The following is a 16,687-nucleotide window of genomic DNA, read 5'->3' on the forward strand; positions in this document are numbered from 1 at the left end:
TGAACTAAAAAAAAAAAAAAAAGATAAAGAATGATGTTTATTGAACACAAACCATGACTGATGGAGAGATTATATAAAAGCAATGAAAGACAGTTTCTGCCCTAGATTTACAGGCCAACTTCACTTACATAAGTGCAAAAATATTTTCTTCTTTGCGTTATTCCCCAGTATAGCTATTTTGCACTAGGAGTTAGCATTTTCTTCACAAAAGAAGAATCACGAACTCCTTATTCCTCAGTATTGCTTATGCCGTTGATAGTCTAGGTCCTCAGCAGTACCAAATGAAGTTGGGAGTGGGGTACATCGTTGAGTGGTTCAGGTACCACAGGTAAAAATTAAGGAGCCAGTTGTTCCCGTGTTCAGGGTTGCCCTGTGGTTGTTCACATGCTCATAGGTTTCTGAATTTTAAAAACCGGCATGTGACATACTTTTCAGGCCCTTTGTCAAAACGTTTGTTTGATTCTTGCTTTTGTATGGCCCCAAATGCGTGTTTATAATGTGTAGACAAATGCCAATTCGTACTTCCAAAGGGAAAACGAAGCTCAAGGTGGTGGCAAGCTTTATTAGGAGCGAGGCCAAGGGGTGAAGTGTGCGCGTGCCTGTGTGTGTGTTGAGAGAGAGAGAGAGAGAAGGCGAGAGAGGTGGAGAGAGGCGGGGGGAAGAGGGGGAGAAGCTGCTGTCCTCAGGATCCCTTTCCCCAGTTTGCTGTTTGCCAACTAGCTGTCTCTCCATCCCACAGCGGAGATATAAGGCGACTATTAGGCCGTTTCAGGAAAAACAAAACAAAAACAGAACAGACCTTCAGATTACAGAAACTGAGGGAGCCACTGAGTGGGAATCCTTGAGCCCAGGTCTCAACCGAGACCTGTCCATGGTCCTGACCACTTCCTTCCCCACTCCCCTCCTTCTACGACTTGGGCTGTTGCAAATGCCCGAGGACCGGACGCCGCCGCCCTGTTCCTGGGCCTCAGGAAGCCCGGGCCGAGCGGGTCGAGCCGCCCGCACATGCTCAGTGCGCCTTCGGCCGGTCTCGGGCGCAGGTGCCCGGGCTCTGCCGACCAAGCACCTGTTTTGAATCCCCGCGCGGGGCTCTGTGGGGGCGGCGGGGTGGGGCCGGGGGGGTTGGGGCGGTGTCACGTGCCGGCGGCGGCGGCGGCCCAGGAAGGTTCCATTTCCTCCGCTGCCCGCGCCCGCGGCGCTCGGGGCCCCTCCTCCGCCCCGCCCCGCCCGCGGCTCCCCGCCGGGCCCCGCCACCCGCGAGTGCGGGGCGGCCCCGCCCCTCCCGCTGGCGGCCTCGGCGCATCCTCCGCGCTCACGCCCGCCCGCCGCCCCCTCCATCCAGTTGGTGCGGTCCATGGCAAGCACATCATGGCGATTGAAGGTAAGTGGAGGCCGACCGCGGGCAGGGAGGATGGGGAACGCCCCGGGAGCGGGAGGTCGGGGGCGCCCCGGACGCCCGTGGCGTGGGTGGGGCAGTCTCCTGCGGGCGGGGAGCGGGCTGAGGAGGCGCAGGGGTCCCGTTCGCGTCCTGGTAGGCGGAGCGGCGCCGTGGGTCGGTCAGCCTCGGCCCGTGGCCGGGCGCCGAGAGGAGCTGGTCCGGCCGAGAGGTGCAGTGCCCGGGCCTCTGCTTCCTCCTGGCGGCGCGGAGTGGGGCTCCGGTGCGGTCCTGCAGACCTCGCGGGATGGGCTGGGAGAGCAAAAGTGTACCCGTTTCCATTGACCTCGCCCCAGCAAACCATCCTCTCGCAGTGCCCGCCTTCCTACCAAACTGGGAGTCCAGTTTTGCTGTCCCATTCCTGTCCCTCCTCTGGAGCTCATGTTGGGCTGCACTCCCCGTCCATTCCCTTTCTGATTGTTGTGGGGGATCAGGAAATTTGGGGCGCGTGTAACTTCCTTCTCAAGTGTTTTTTTTTTCTTTTCTAACACTCAAAACTGCTTTTTCTCTACGAAAGAGAAGGAAATACATTTTTCAACAAATACACACTCTTAGAATCTAGTATATATTTCAGTCCATTAAGTATTAAAGTACAAAGAGTACTCATATTTAGTTGGCACTAAAGTGTATTTTTCTCTTGTTTCAAAAACGTAACTGGAACGAACTGTCTATTTTGCTTTGTTTGTAAGGAGACTATTTTGAAAATTAATATCACATGTCTAGGATATTTATGTGAAGGACTGCAGCATCTTCCAGCTCCTGTCTTTTAGGTTAACTGAAACAGTGAAAGTAGTTTGTAAAATTTCTCCATGTATGTGTGTTCACCTGTACAAACGTGCAAGGTACCTCTAGCTATATCATTATTAGCCTGAATTTGTGTGCTGCTTTAAGTAAAACCTCTCAGAGCACTTCCCAGCTTGATGACCAATCACTGGTAGTACGCATCCGGGGGCTCCTTTTTGTCAGATCCCATGGACTCCAAAATTGCTTCAGCTGTGAACCCCAAGAAGTGGATCGTCCTTCCTTTGTATAAAAAGTCAATGACGATGAGTTCATTGAACTCATACGCCAATGAAAATTGAACAGTGTATGTCAGTGTGGAACTATTCTTATAGTTCATAAATCTTTGTGTTTGACCAAAAATCTTCCATCCAGTAACTTCTGTCTAGCTGCTCACCCTAGTTTTTCTTTCTGGAGCAATAAACTACAAATCCACTGTTCTCTGTGTACCATTTGTAGACAACTCTTGACCATTTTCTTTTCTAGACAAAATTCCAGTTCTTCCTCGGGATGGTATGTGGTTGTATGTTTTAAAGTTTGGAATGTGGTTTTCTATTCCAGATGTATTGTTGAACAGCATACGTTAAAACTCATACCACTCCCTGACTTGCGTATAATCCTATTAATGTAGCTTAATGTTTGAGTAGCCTTTCTGGAACTTCATGTTGACTCAGATGGAGTTGGAATCAACCAAAACTACAGAAAGAGTCTCTTTCACGTGGACTACTTTCAAGTCATGTGTCTTCAATCCCTCATATAGCTAATCAGTGTTTTGAATTGCAAAACATAACTTATACCTGTTAAGCATACTCTTATTAGCTCTTGCCTAAAATTTTAGCCCATGAGTTTAGATTCTTAAAGTACTAAGGGTTACTTTTATTTCCTCCTCTGTGTAAAACTCTTATTCGTATTGCCTTTTATCAGTCAGATCACTGGTAGTCAGTACTTCAGACAAATGTAAGATGATGGTGTTACCACAGTGAGCTAATATAATTCTGGTCAGATGTGAAGAAGTTAGGCCTCTCTTAGGTAAAGTACCATTTTTAACAGCATTTTGAAATATTAAGAATAGTTTACAGATCTTTATTTTTACCCTAAAGGTCTGGTGATCCCAGGTTGGGAATCATTGGTGTAGCCTCGCCGATCAAGACCTGTGATTGTTATCCAGTGTGTTAACGCTTCCAATATTGGCTTCTGTCAGTCTGACGTTCTGTTCTTTGAAGTTTTCTCATCCTCTCTTGATTACTTCTCAGTCTTCTCTTCATCTTCCTAAGCTAATGTTCTTTGTGTTTCCATTCTCAACCCTATTCTTAGTCTCTATGCATACTGCTGTAATTGCACACATTGAATAATTTTATAATTTTTATAAATTGTCTCCCTGGTCTGACTAAATTACTAGGGGATAATGTCTCATTTGTTTTTGTACTCCTTAGATTTTGCACTGTACCTGAATATAGTTTGTGCTCAACACATGGTTTTTGAATTATTATAATAGAATTCTATGCATTATCTTACATGGATTGCATCCATTTAGCAGAAGTATTTGACTAAAAATCTGCCATTCAGTAATTTCTGTCTACTCATCCTGGTTCTGCTTTCCAGAGCAGTAAATTCAGTGTCCACTATTAATAAATTAAAAGTATACAGAACTTTCCAAGTTTACATTTCCAGAAAGTAGCTCGATATCTTGGATGTCCCACAGCAATCCGAAATGTTTTGCTTAGGGACATTCAGAATGTCCTAAAGTTGTCATCACAGCCACCAAATCCCAGCCTCCATACTCCCCACTCCATGCAAATTTACCATCTAAGTAGAATTTTTAAATAACCAGACATCCAAGTTAGAAATCTGGAAATCAGTCCTGCCTTATAATTCATCCCCCCTCCTCTCCCCACCCATCTTGTTGATGACTAAGTTTCGCCAGGTCTACATCTCAAAATAATTTTTGATGTCTAGTTTATTCCCTTATCTCATTAAGGCACTTGTATTAGTTTCCTGGATAGTCTTAGTATCAACAATCTTAAGATTCCTTATAATTCATTTTCTAAACTATTGCTAGTTCTCTTTGTAAAATGCAAATGTAAATTATTTAAAATCTCAGGATAAAGATGGTCTTTAATGATCTGGCTTATGCCCTTCCTTTATCCAGTTCACGTTTTTCTGTCTCTTCCATAAGAATATCAGAAGACTTCTTGCAAAAATGTTTTGCTGAAGTAAAATTATTCACCTTTATTGTTAATTTGCTATATTTTAACTTTACTTAACCCATCTGGGTAGCATTTCTTAAAATTGTAAAAGAGTGAGAGAGAGAGTGTGTGTGTGTATGCATGTGTATACTTTTCATTCATAATGCACCTTATAGTTAACCACTTTCACATATATTTTTAAAATCACTAGTACAATTCTGAGATGCTCTTAAAAGATTTGTTATGACTCTTAAGATTTCTAAGGCAGAATTTGGAATATTAAGTCATTTGAATTTTGAATTTAAAAAAAACTGATACAAACATGTCATGTAATTAGTCTGGAGGGAAAATATCACGTCTTTTCTGCTTTCCATGTTGTTAGATGTCATTACATTGTAATATGTTACACCTATCCACAGTCTGTGACAGAGCGGGGAAATTTATTGAACGGTTTATTTTTGGAGAACTTACAGTTCAGTTTAATCAGTGATGTTCCACAAGGGATACTTTGACTTTCGGCAAGAATAAAATTTTCTGTGGTTTCACAGAGATTTAAGATGTGTTTGGATATTAGGTAGATTTTTTCAGGGACCTCTGCAAGTACTTTTGAGTAATTTACAGTTTATTTAAGGTTCCTTTTCTAATTCACTGAACAACAAAAAAAGTAGGGAACACTAGAGAAATAGTTGTATTTCATTTTTTCTTTTAGGTAGTAGAATGCCAGTGTGGAAAGCAGAACCACATGTTAACTTATTTTTACAATTTGTTGAGTAATAACTGTTTGCAGTGTCTTTAAACTGATTATGGTGTCTCTACATAGAATATGTATAGTAGTGTAGTAGATTGTCATCATGGATTTGACGTTCATTTAGCTGACTTCATTCTTTCCCCTTCAAATCTTAGCCAGTTAATACCTAATATGAAACTGCCTGTATAGGGATAACATAAGATTGGACAAACTACTATAAATAAAACATTACAAGATGTTGAATAAAATGATTATATGCATATTTTGTATGTACATGTAAAATCTTAATTGAAACCTGACCAGTTGGAGCCTCGATTTACCATTTTTTAGGAGAAAATAGTGACAACACAGCAAGCCATCATTAGGAATTTATTTAAAAACAAACTTCTTGGATCTGTATGTATATTCAAAACAGTTTCTTATTTTCACACTTTGAGAGCTGTATTAGGATTAATATTTACAGCAATATTGTGAGTCATCAAGAGGTAGAGGTTTTTAATGAAATATTAAATTATCTTTAGTATACTGAACTTACTAATGTAGTAATGTATATTAGTAGCTTTAAAAAACGATCTGGTGCAGTAGTCAAAACAAAAAGATATTCTCAGTTAACAAGAAAATTAAGTAGAACACCTTTTTGTAAGGATACACTTATTCAGGGTTTTGTGGTATGACCTTAATGAGCTGCTAACAGTCAAAAAACAATGAATTAAAACAATGAATTAAAAAGTGGGTCAAGGATGTGGTTCCATAGTGTAGCGGTTAGCACGTTTGCTTTACACACAGAAGGTCCTGGGTTCACACCCCAGTGGAGCCACAGTCCATGGTCTATGGCCATGCCATCCTGAACAAGCCTGATGTCTGATCTCAGAAGCTAAGCAGGGTCGGGCCTGGTTAGTACTTGGATGGGAGACCACCTACGAAGACCAGGTGCTGTAGGCATAAATAATAATAATAATAATAAAATGGGTCAAAAGTGGGAAAAATGGATTGCATTTGTGAACAGTAAATTTACTTTAATACAATAAAAGTTAACACCTCTTAGAAAAATTATTAAATAAATTCATAGGCATATATATGGATCAAAAGAGGTACTTATGGATCAAAAAGTATTTAATATGCTTTGCAAATTATAAAGTACTCTAAGATAGTGTTATGAAAAGAGATAATAGTTGGTTATTCTAGGTGATGCTGGAGTGGTGGTATGTGTCTTAAAGTTTAGGCTGTTATTGAATAGGAATGTTACGGATAAAATGAATTTGTAAAAGTAAATATAGAAAAGACTAATTCAGACTATTTTAACTCGACAGTAATTGCATAGTAACAGCAAAAAGAAAGTAGAGGAATTCCAATTTGGGAGGATAACTCCTAGAGAGTTGGAAACCTGAAAGTTTTTTAAAAGAAAAATTCTGAAAAGAGGACAAGTTGAAGTTTAAGATTAACGTTTATTTTGGAATATTTACACGGGAGAGTGTTTGAAATTCAATGATAACTGATGCTGTGGAAGAGAAGAAGGTATACAGAGTCTTCTCTGTTTCCAGGGTATAAATCTGAGTTTTCTCTGAATTTTGTATTCTACTTGTGAGGAATGCAAAGGAAATTAACATATTTTGGGTGCTCACTGTGGACCAGGCGTCATCTATCCATCATCTCAGTTATGGATAGCAAGTGCATGGTACTACTTCTCCCTCTCTTGACTGTAGCAGACATCTGTTTTGTAAAAGTATCTTTTTTTCCTACCAGTTATGGACTTGGTTTAAGAATCCTTCACAACATTGCCCTCCACCTCAACTTTAGCAGCTACTTTTATAGGATTGGTATATGGGATGAAAACTATTTTCTATCCTGGGGAGGTTATTATTACTACTTTACAAATGACTTTATTTATTTTTATTTTTTTCTTACTTCAAAGATTAGGTAGCAAGCACAAGGCTTAGACAATACTAGATGATGTTGACTTTAAAATTGAAGAAACCATGTTATTTCTACAACACTGTGTTTTCAATGAGGGACTAAATTTGATACTATTTCTTGAAGGACATAATTAGGGACAGAACTAAAAAGTGTCTAGAGATTATTGACTTGTCTAAATAGAGGGAAGTTGTAAATATTAATAGGAAATATTTAAAGTTTCATGCTTATTATGTACAGTATAGATGTCTGCTTAAGAATTAGCTATAACAGCTTTTCAGTGTAAGCTAGACATTAAAGGCTGTGGCTACTTTAATGCATGTGTTTTGGAAATGCATCTTTAGATTAGATGGAACTTAAGCTATTTCTAAAGTAGACTTATAGTGTTTGAGAAGAAATTAATAGAACCTGTAAATTGTAGTGATTTAGGCTAATAATCAAAATAAATGTGGTAGAAAAAGTCAGTTTTTAAAAAGGACTCCTAGATTCAGTTTGAAGGAACTAATAAATCTTTGGGTTTAATTTTTAATTCTAGTTTTGTATACCTGGGTATATTTTGATGGGAATACAACATCATTATGTATTTTCCTTCTGTAGATGTGGAAAATCACCTACTTTATAGTAAGTCCCCACATCTCCACTTAGAAACACACTCATTTATGTTTGTGCTCATGTACAAACACGCACATGCACACATTCACAGCACACTGGTGTGCCCACACACATCTCTTTCTTCTTACACCCCATACGTAATGCCAGTTGTAGAGGATTATGCCAGTTTACTATTATACTCCTACATGGGTTTGCCTGAGGGAAAAGATGGTAACTTTGACTAAGCTTGTCATTTTCTCTCTCTCATTTCCATGTCGCTGAGATGATTATTTCAAGAGCAACGCTACAGTATTATCTCCAAGAATAGTTATGAGAAATTTACTTTTATTTAAATTACTTTAAAGGATTAGAAAACAATTGTATAATTTTAATTTTTTTCACAAAAAGTGAAGAAAATCAGTTTTTGCTTTCTCAACCTATTAAAAACCTAGTATTTTAATTATTTTTTCCTGACAATTAACTAATGACCTGGGCAACTTAACCTTGGTTTGCTTATCTATAATGAGCTAGAGAATTTTATTTCTGAGTTTTAGTCTCCTATATTCTGTCATTATAATATGGTCTCCAATTCTTCATTATTGTTATATCTTTAGAGTAAATATGATCTTGAAAAATATACAAGAGTTTTTTGGGGGGATCATTTTAGTGGAACATTCATCTCTTTCTAAAGAGATTGACTAACAGATTAATCATCCCCTCACATTGGTTCAGCTAGTTAAAATTTTTGGAGGTTCCTCAAAAAATTAAAAATAGAACTACCATATTACCCAGCAATCCCACTCCTGGGTATGGTGTATCCAAAGGTAATGAAAACAGTATATGGAAGAGATAGTTGCAGTCCCATGCTTATTGCAGTCTTATTCACAATTGACATGATATGGAAACAACCCGTGTCTGTCAATGGATGAATGAATAAAGAATATGTGGTATGTATATATAATGGACTATTATTCACATAAGGGAAAGAAGGAAATCCTTCCCTTTGCAGTGAGATGAATGGAACTTGAGGGCATTAATGCTAAATGAGATAAGTCAAACAGAAAAGATAAATACTATATGTATATCATACGTACTTGGAATTGAAAAAAGCCAAACTCATGAAAACAGAGAATAGAATGGTGGTTACCAGGGACTGGGGGTGGGTGCAGGAATTGGGGAGCTGTTGTTTAAGGATATAAGTTTGCAGCCAGTAGATAAATAAGTCCTAGAGATTAATGCGCAGCATAGTGATTACAGATGACAATTCTGTGTTATAAACTTCAAAAGTACTAGATCTTAATTGTTCCACATGACAGAGGTATTAGCTAATACTAAGGTGGTAATCATATCATAGTTATAAATGTATCATATCAACAGGTTGTATACTTTAAACTTGCATAATGTTATATGTCAATTATGTCTCAATAAAAATAGTCATTCCCCTATATATTAGATATATATATTTAATTATGTGTATCAAATCACCACATTGTATACTATCTTACAATTTTATATGGCAGTTATGCCTCAATAAAGCTGAATAATTTAAAAATCAGTAATTATTCCCCTTACACATTATACTCTTAAAATCAGGGAACAGACTTTTGGGTTACCACCATATCTAAGTAAAGGTATGACTTACCTTTTGCTTAAAAATGGGACATTTTTCTTGGAAACTTTTCAGATTTACTTTTTAGAGATTTAAAAAAAAGCATAAAATTTGTACAAAGTTCACTGTATCTCTGATCAAAAAAATATTTAAGCCTTTTGATTCCCAAGCATATGTATTTAACATATAGAATTCATATTTTTTTCTTTATACTGGAGTGTTGACTTCAGTGTGCAATATTATAATGAAGTTTAACTTTTCGTGTTTTTTTTTTTTTTAATACTTTTGAGAGTATGTTTTTTCCTGAATTTTACTTTATTGTCTGGCATTTATTTTTAATATTCCTTACTTTATTTGTCTGGCATTTGTTTTTAATATTCCTTTCCATTAATGATAGTGATTTTCACGTGAACATCAGTGAACTTTCACTTGTTGGTTAGAATTTTCAGAACAAATATTAAGAATAGTAAAGCGCAGTCTTTTTCTAGTTATGTGATTTTTGTGCATTACTTTGGCAAATTTGACAATTGTCAGGTGACTAAATTAAAACAGTAATTATTTAACTGAGCTTTTTATTTGATTCTTTCATTTGCTGTAGATAAATTGGGAGTTAGCTTTTTTAAAATTAAATTTGTTGAGATGACAGCTGATTAATAAAATTATATAGGTTTCAAGTATATAATTTAATAATACATCATCTGTATATTGCATTTGTGTGTTCACCACCCAAAGTCAAATCTTCTGTCACCATATGTTTGACCCCCTTTACCCTCATCTACCTCCACCTCCCCACTTTCCCAGTGGTAACCACGAAACTGTTGTCTGTGTCCATGAGTTTTTGTCTTGTTCATTTGTTGCTTTCAGTTTTATATTCCACGTGTGAGTGAAATCATGGTTCTCAACTTTTTCTGACTTATTTTGCTTAGCGTAATAGTCTCAAGATCCATCCATGTTGTTGCAAATAGCAGTATTTCATCTCTCCTTGTAGTTGAGTAATATTCCATTGTATATATGTACCACATTGTCCTTATCCAGTCATCTGTCGAAGGACACGTGGTTGTTTCCATGTCTTGGCCACTGTGAGTAATGCTGCAGTGAACATCGGAGTGCATATATCTTTACAGATAAATGTTTTCAAATTTGGAGGGTAGATACCCAAAAAAGAGATTGTTGTGACACATAGTAATTCTAGTCTTAATTTTTTGAGGAACTTCCATACCGTTGTCCATAGTGGCTATGCCAGTCTACAATCACCAGCAGCATTTGAGGGTTCCTTTTCCCCAACCACTTCTCCAACACTTGTTACTTGTCTTGTTGATAATAGCCGTTCTTATAGGTGTGAACTGGTATCTCATTGTGGTTTTGATTTCATTATCATTCTGCAGTGTTGAGAAAAGTGTTAACAATAGTTTTTATTGTTACTGTTAATACGAAGTCTTCTAAAAACTATGCAGTTATATTTAAGATTAGATGTGTGTAGTAAAACCTAACCAATTTATATTAAATACGGGAGAAAGTCTAGTTTTAATTACAGGCTTTAAAAGGTGAATTAAATGTGTAACTCAAACTAAGCTACAGGTGTTACCTTCTAGAGAACAGGCTTTAATGACTATGTAAGAAATATTTCTAAGCCTATGCAAACATCAGTGATGGTGTCAATATACATTATAGTTTATGTTATGTTATTGTTATTACATGATTCTTCTAAATTTCTTGAAAATGTCTTATAATTTGATGAGTATTTTCCTTCCAGTCGTTCGACTAGTGTCTTCTTCATTTAAAGACGTGGTGTATAGGTTTCGTTCATTCTACCCTTCAGCAAGTGATCAGTGGTTGCTCATTGGTAATATTTTAATTAATAAGGTTTCACTGTATTTACACTGAGGTTTGCTGCATAATAATTCTTTTATAATCATAGCTAAGTTATGTGCTTCTTCTTGCTTAGTCTGTATTCCTGATAATCAATGATTCATCTGTAGTGTTGATAATAAGGAAGCAATGGCATGTTACAACCAAGTTAGAATGTAGATCTAACCTACTTTAGTGATTGAAATACTGTTTTCTAGTTTTTTAGCATGCTTCCTGGATGACCTACTTTTTTTTAGTGGATATCATGGTTTTTATTTCTCATCTTATTGCTGTAAGGTTCATATTATTGCTGTTTCTTATAACTTAACTGTTCATACTCATCTTTATAATGAGCTAAGATGATTAGATTATTTAGTATTACGCAAAGTCTAAACATAATTTACAGCATTATAATGTCATGAATATATGGAACGCTACAAAATTTTGTTCAGCTTACATTCATTTAAAGTAGTGGTACTGTTTCAGAGAGAAGGAAATATCTACTTTTGTAATAGCTAATTAATAGTATTACTCTTATGATAAAGTCATTTCTGATAAGAATTATGATAAAATAATGTTTTGGTTAAATTTGTTAGCTTTTGTCATACAGTCTATAAAATTTATCTTATAGATTTATAATAGTGAGTAGCTGGAGAATGGAGAAAGGAGCACATTTCATTTTATACAATATGCGTATATGTGATGAAATATAAATAATATTTTTATAGGTTTGACCCTTCCATAATAACTTATCTGTGGGCCCTCCCTTGCAGTGTTTCCGCCTAGATGATATGGAGAGGAGCTTAGGAAGTGGTGATTTGATTTTTGCTCTTGAGAGGCTTGCCATTTAAAATAAATAATTGAACAAAGCTTTTTCATTCCAAGACTCTATGAGATCTTAATTTATAGCTTCAGGAAAATTCTGACTATCGAGTTATATTCATATCGTTAAGTTTAAAGAGAAGAGTTAGGAAACTTTTCTTCTGGGGTAATTTTATGAAGGTAATTAAAAATGGCTCTTTGTAACAAACTCAGGCCGTTTTCTGTTTTTAACCTCTAACGGATTTTTTTTGTTTTTAACAGGTGGAGAAAGAACCTGTGGAGTTCATGAACTTATCTGTATTAGAAAAGGTAAGTCAGTGCTCTGCATGGACATTTAGATACAAAATGAGCACTTCACAGTGTATGATAAATTTTAGTAATATGACAGATAATTTGGACTTATAAAATTTAATAAATATTAATATTTATTATTTGTGTTACAGACTTATGCAACCATAAAGTGCATATTGCTTATTATGTGGTTACTGAGAGTCATTACTTTATGTTTAGTTTTGATGGACTGATAAAGCCTGGTTTCTAGCATATTGGTTGTTAGACATGGTGAAGAGGCAAAGAATGGAGGGTTTGATTTTTGTTCCCTTTCAGAATCTGGAATCTGGGTGCATGCTGATCTCCCATTGACTTCTGTTCTATTACTGTACCCCATCAGAGAGATGTGAGGAGTTGGTTGAAATTCAAATCGGGAACATGTCCAAAGACCACAACATCTTTTGACACCAACAACTGTCTGTGCTTCCTTAGAAGGAGCCACCTGACAACTGGGTGGTTCAACAAGGTGGCCCCAGGAAAGGTAATTCAGTTTTTAGGTGGGAGGCAAGGAATCAGGTATTCTCTTTATTTGGAAGAATCAGGAGAAACTTGGGAGACCCCACACTCATAAGTAATCAGGAATCTGTGAAATGGTGTGTGAAGAAAGGAAAAGATGCACCTGGTGAGGTCAGGGGAAGAGATCCTCGTAAATTTACTATTTTTTTCCTTTTTAAACTTGGGGGACTTTCTTTTTCTTGCATCTTTCTTGAAAACCGACTTGGCCCTCCTGCGTCCGGCCAACTAGCTGCACTCCCTGCTCTAACATTTCACCCTAGGGAGGTTCGAGGCAGTGTCAGTATGTGACACATGAGTATGATTGGCATGCCAGGGAAATGTCGGCATATTTTCAGTAAATCTTCAGCCGGCCTGGAAAGTTTCAGCTTATTCAGTGTGGAGAAAAAAATTAGTGCTTTTTCGGTCAATTTGACATGGTCGTACTAGTTTATGTATATCATTGCTTACAATTGCTATTCATTTAAAAACAATCTCTTTTCTTTATTACGGTATAGTTTATCTATATACCTTTTCTCTGGTACCATAAAGGAGAAAATTGAAATCAGTTCCCTGAAATCTCAAATTTAGGACTGTGATTTTCATGCTATAAACATTGTTGATTTGTGCTTCTCTAGAACGGGAGAGAGAAGGGCCACATTTTACATTATTTTCTTCCACTACATAAACATTTTTAGACTTCTATGACATAGTAATCCAGAGTTAATAAAAATGTTTAAAATAATTTTAGTTATTACCCATCTCACTAAAACTTCTAAAACACAATTTATTTGACTGGACAGCAAATGTCACTATGCAAATCAGTTGGAATCAAAAGTTATTAAAACTGTAGTCAGGTGAAGAGAGAGTCAAGCCAAGAACATAGATAACTAGAAGGGAGAGAAATAAAATGAGCAAAGGCCTTTTGTAGCTGCAGTGAGAACTGAAAGCTACAATGGGAGAAACAGCATAGATGGGGATCGATGACGACCGCTCCTTTTTATTATGGCCCCTCTTGCTATTGTTTATTGTGATCTTCATTCCCATCCAGGTAGTTCTCAGACTATGCCTTGCCCACATTTTCTACATGAGTTTAATCCTTTTCACTTCCTTTCGTTTTTCTGTAGGATTTAAAATCTATGATTAAAAACGTTTAAAATTACTCCACATCGTAGTCATGTCATGGAAAAGTTTCTGAATCTCTTTGTCTCCCCTCAGCATTCAGTACAGCGTCCTGTTCTAATGGATGTTCCATAAGCATTTGAATCTTTTCAAAGTTAATGCTCAGAGGTAAAGCTTTTGCATTTTAAGCTGGACTTTCCTAGAGTAGAGCATATGACAGTTATATAAAGCAGAATAATTATAATTAGTCTCAGCGATTCTGTTAAAATGGCATCTCTGACATTATATTCCATTTCTGTTTACCTAATTGGCTGTTCCTTCTTTGTCTCCTTTGCTGGCTTCTTTCCTCTGTCAGACCTCTGAATATTGGAATATACCAGTTTGGTCCTGGGTTTGCTTCATTTTTCCATCTTTTCCCTCTGTTTGATTTTATCTAGTTCAGTTGTTTTAAATGCCACACTGAGCCCAGCTGTCCTTGAGCTCCCGGCTCTTAAACTACTTACTTGATATTTCTGTCTGGATGTCTGTTGGGATAACAACTTGACAAGTCTAAAATGCAAGACTCAGTTTCTTCACAGGAGCCTGTACCTTCCTCAGTCTTCTCCATCACAGCTAATAAATAGAACATTCTACGCAGTTGCTTAAGTACTAATTTAAGAATTGTCCAATATTTTTCTCATTCTCTTATCTTTCACATTTAATTTGTTAGCAGGTGTTGTCGGTTCTGCCTTCACAATATATTTTTAATCTACCCTCTTTTTTCCATCCTGCTGTTATTATTATAGTATAGGTCCTTTTTGTTTCTTGTCTACATTACTGTACTAGTTTTCTAACCGGTTTCCCTTCTTTCCACTTATGCCCTTACCAGTGATCTTTTAAAATGTACATTAGGTGATGTCACTTTGGTTGGAATTCTATTGTGGAATTCCATTATACCTAGAATAAAATCATAGTCCCTTACCCTGATCTACAAAGCTTTACGTTATAGCATCAACCCAAAGTCCAAAATGTCATCTAAACATCAACTCAAAAGTCTCATTATTGAAATCATTTGCATCAGGTATAGGTGAAACTCAAATGATCCATTCTGGTTCAGAATTCCTCTACAGCTGAAGACTTGTGAAACCAGAGAACAAGTTACCTGCTCTCCAAATTCAATGACAGAACAAGCATAAGTTAACAATTATAGACATTTCTATCCCAAAAGTGAGAAACTGGAAGGAAGAAAGGAGTCACTGGTACCAAGCAATTTTGAAATCCAACTGGGAAAAAAAATTTGGTTTCAGAGGCCTGGAAATACCACTCGGTGGCACTTAGCTCTGAGGGCTGAGTGAGGCTCCACCCTCTGGGTCTAAGACTACCCAGAGCCATCCTTCCGTTTTCACGGTAGGTGGTTTTATTTGCACCTAAGTAGAACTTGCAGCCTGTTTCCTGCCTGTAGAATTTTGGTGGACTGTCAGTCTTCTTTCATTTTGCCCTCTCTTATCCCTTTCAGGATAATAGGCAGTGTTTCTGCCGGCATAATAGTCTCATAAAAGATGCTTGTGAGTCTTCTCAGTAAGTCGTGAGGATTCAGTCCATTAGACGAGATGCTCCTCCACAGATCTTTCCTAGATAATTCCACCTCTGTTTTTTGGCTTCTGCTCAGATGGCTGAGGGGAATCCATGAGTCACATGTCTTAATTTCTTCAGTGAGCCCTCTGTGTCACTGAATATTATGACCTTTTTTTTTTTTTTCCATTTTGAGGCACTGGCGAAAGGTCTAGCCACCAATCTGGTAGATTTTAGAATGTCCCACGTTCTAGATTATTTGTTTACACATAATACAGAAAAAATAAATAAGATATATAAGTTTATATGAGAAATAAGTGTGTGTATTCTTATTTCTCCTTTCTACAAAAGGTAAAATGTTGTATATTTGTATCTTGCTTTAAAAAAAAAACCTTACTGTATATGCTAGAGTTAAATTCAAATCAGTAGGTAGAGATTTCTTACAGTCTTTTTTTCTGGCTGCATTGTACTCTCATTATGTGAACATACCATAATTCAACTGATTTCCTACCAATAGAAATTGCTCCGTTTTAAAATATTTTACTGTTAAAATAATGCCGTGGTGAATACTCTTGTGCATATGTTATTAGAGATCTATCTTTAGGTAGATTCTGAGAAGTGGGGTTGCTGAATCAAAGATTATTCTTACATGATTGTATTAGAAATTGCACAATTCCTGTTCTTATGCATTGTACCATTTTGCATCCCCACCAGAAATACATGAATTCACAGCCCTGTCAACAGAGTACCGCAAACTTTTGGATTTTTTTGTTGTTGTTGTTAGTCTGGCAAGTAAAAAATTGTAGTTTGGTGTCAAATTTTCATTTTTTATAAGTGAGGTCGAATATCTCTAACTTCTGTTTATAGAATATACAGATGTCTGCGTAGTATGATTTGAAGGACACTAAAAGAACATACTTCTTCTGAATTGTCTTTCCCATCAGTGTTCGATGGTTTCTCATCTTGACATTTGCTACAATTAGGATCTATCTAAGCTTTAGAAATTCATTTCAAACCATATTCTGTGAGAAGAGACGGTGGGGAGCTATTCCTTGGTCCTCTAGCCTTTTCATCGAAACACCTCAGCATAGTATATCAGGTTTTTTTACTTTCATTGTGGAAACTGGGGAATTATGGACCTGGAGGCACGATACCTAGGACAGTATGGAGAAGGGTTTGGGTAGGTGGGTGAAAAGCAGAAGTGGAACAATCTTGGACAGTGTCCACATGAGCAAGTCTTAAATGCCAAGGGCAATCTAAAT

The 16,687-nt window shown here is 37.1% G+C and overlaps 1 protein-coding gene and 1 pseudogene across 1 annotated transcript in view; both read left to right on the forward strand.

Moving 5' to 3' along the window:
- Positions 1-1,356: 1,356 nt before the first annotated feature.
- Positions 1,357-16,687, forward strand: part of SYT14 (synaptotagmin 14) — a 169,226-nt gene continuing 153,895 nt past the window's right edge. Inside the window, exons 1-2 of the mRNA XM_039870318.1 lie at positions 1,357-1,381; positions 12,192-12,239. Of these exons, the coding sequence (XP_039726252.1) occupies positions 1,369-1,381; positions 12,192-12,239 (61 nt within the window). The 5' untranslated portion in view covers positions 1,357-1,368. The remainder of the gene's footprint in view (positions 1,382-12,191; positions 12,240-16,687) is intronic.
- Positions 5,976-6,091, forward strand: LOC120608655 (uncharacterized; annotated as a pseudogene).

Source organism: Pteropus medius, unplaced genomic scaffold (assembly GCF_902729225.1).
Source record: "Pteropus medius unplaced genomic scaffold, Ma_sr-lr_union100, whole genome shotgun sequence".
Taxonomy (NCBI): domain Eukaryota; kingdom Metazoa; phylum Chordata; class Mammalia; order Chiroptera; family Pteropodidae; genus Pteropus; species Pteropus medius.